The sequence below is a fragment of the Miscanthus floridulus genome, chromosome 9 (assembly GCF_019320115.1).
Source record: "Miscanthus floridulus cultivar M001 chromosome 9, ASM1932011v1, whole genome shotgun sequence".
NCBI classification, from domain to species: domain Eukaryota; kingdom Viridiplantae; phylum Streptophyta; class Magnoliopsida; order Poales; family Poaceae; genus Miscanthus; species Miscanthus floridulus.
Window position 1 is genome coordinate 136,767,322 of NC_089588.1, and position 2,323 is coordinate 136,769,644.

The 2,323-nt window shown below is 55.7% G+C and overlaps 1 protein-coding gene across 1 annotated transcript; it reads right to left on the reverse strand.

The window, feature by feature from the left end:
- Positions 1-1,033: 1,033 nt before the first annotated feature.
- LOC136481042 (uncharacterized) lies at positions 1,034-1,510 on the reverse strand. The gene has a single exon (XM_066478428.1). The coding sequence runs from the start codon at positions 1,508-1,510 to the stop codon at positions 1,034-1,036; it is 477 nt and encodes a 158-aa protein (XP_066334525.1).
- Positions 1,511-2,323: the final 813 nt, after the last annotated feature.

Here is a 2,323-nt window from a genome sequence, read left to right on the forward strand (position 1 = left end):
GGGTAAAAGTGACGTAGCTGCTCAAAGTTCTAGGCATTGGCGAAGACTTCGTCGTCGATGGTATTGAGCTTGTAGGCGCCTGGACGGAGCACCTCCGCAACTACGTACGGTCCCTCCCATGGCGGGGAGAACTTGTGGTGGTCCTTGTTGCTCTGGACAAGGTGGTGGACTAGGTCTCCGACGTTGAAGGCCCGTCCCCGTACTCGACGGTTGTGGTACCATCACAACGTCTACTGGTATTTGGCCGAGCGGAGGAGGGCAACGTCGCATGCTTCATCCAGCTGGTCCATGGTGTCCTCGAGGGACACCTTGGCTCCCAGTTTGTTGTACGCCCTGATCCTTGGCACTCCATAGCCAAGGTCGGTCAGGAGGACGGCCTCGGAACCATAGACCATGAAGAAGGGTGTGTAGCCGTGGCTTGACTGGGGGTTGTCCTTAGGCTCTAGAGTACCACGAGAAGTTCAGCGACCCATCATGCGCCGAACTTGTTCAACCGGTTGAAGATTCTGGGCTCGACCTGCCCGTTCGTTCGGGGGTGCACGACGGCAGCCCAATCGTCCCGGATGTGGTATTCATCGTAGAATCGAAGGAACTTCTTTCCAATGAACTACGTGCCGTTGTCCATGATGATAGAGGTTAGGACTCCAAAGCGATGTACGATGTCGAGGAAGAACAGCACGGCTTTCTCGGACTTGATCGTGGAGATCGGCCGAGCTTCTATCCACTTTGTAAACTTGTCTATTGTGACAAGCAAGTGGGTGTAACCTCCGGGTGCCCTCTTGAGAGGTCCGACCAGATTGAGCCCCCAGACCGTAAATGGCCACGTGATGGGGATCGTCTAGAGGGCTTGGGCCCGGAGGTGAGTTTGCCGAGCGTAGTACTGACACCCTTCGTAGGTGCACATGATCTGCTCGGCGTCGGCTACGGCAGTCGGCCAGTAGAAGCCTTGTCGAAACATGTTTCCGACCAGGATTCTAGGTGCGGCATGGTGACCGCAGACTCCACCGTGGATATCGCTCACCAAATGCTTCCCCTATTCGATGGGGATGTAGTGCTGCAGGATCCCGGTGTGGCTTCGCTTATAGAGTTCACCCTCCACAAGAGCAAATGACTTGGCACGACGTGCGAGCTGTCGAGCCTCCATCTTGTCCATTGGCAGAGTCTCGTAGAGGAGGTCATCGAGGTAAAGCATCCTCCAGTCGACTAGAGGGTCGGACTCTGTCGCTGGGTCCTCTTCGAGCTCCATGACTTTAGGGTCGGGCGGAGCCAATGGCTGGTCAGCCCCCGAGCCCTGGGTGGGGGACCTATCACCGGCTTGTTCCGACCCCTCGTAGCGAATCGAGGGCTTGTGCTGGTCGCTGGTGAAGATGCCCGTTGGCACTGGCTCTCGACCATATGCCGCTTTAGCCAGCGCATCGGCTGCCTTGTTGAGATGCCTCAGAATGTGGTTGAGCTCAAGGTCATCGAACTTGTCTTCCAGCTGGCGGACTTCTCGATAGTATGCAGCCATCTTGGCAATGTGGTAGCTTGACTCCTTCATGACTTGGTTGACGACCAGCTGGGAGTCGCCCCGGACATCGAGGCATCGGATGCCCAACTCGATGGCAATGTGTAGGCCTTTGATGAGCGCCTCATATTCGGCCACATTGTTGGAGGAAGGGAAATGGAGGCGGACCATGTACCTCATGTGTACTCCAAGGGGCGACACGAAGACCAGCCCCGCGCGTACGCCTTTCTTCATCAGCGATCCATCGAAGTACATTGTCTAGTACTTTTGGTCGACAACCGCTGGTGGCATTTGGACTTCGGTCCACTCTACAACGAAATTAGCCAACACCTAGGAGTTGATGGCCATCCAGGAGGCATACACAATGCCCTGACCCATCAGTTCGAGTGCCCACTTCGTGATTCTTCCCGTGGCATCCTGGTTTTGGACGACCTCGCCGAGGGGGAAGGACGTCATGACTGTCCTCAAATGTGACTCGAAGTAGTGACATAGCTTCCTCTTAGCAATGAGGACGGCATATAGGAGCTTCTAGATTTGGGGGTAGCAGGTCTTGGAGTTGGATAGGACCTCGCTAATGAAGTACATGGGGCACTGTACTTTTAGGGCGTGTCCCTCTTCTTCTCACTCCACTACTAGGGCGGCGCTGACCCCTTGCGTGGTGGCCGCAATGTAGAGCGGAAGGGGTTCTCCATCGGTAGGAGGAACCATGATTGGTTCCTTCGTTAGAAGCTGCTTGACCATGTCAAGTGCCTCCTGGGCCTCAGACGTCCATTTGAAGTGGTCGGCCTTCTTCAGAAGTCGTTAAAGGGGGAGACC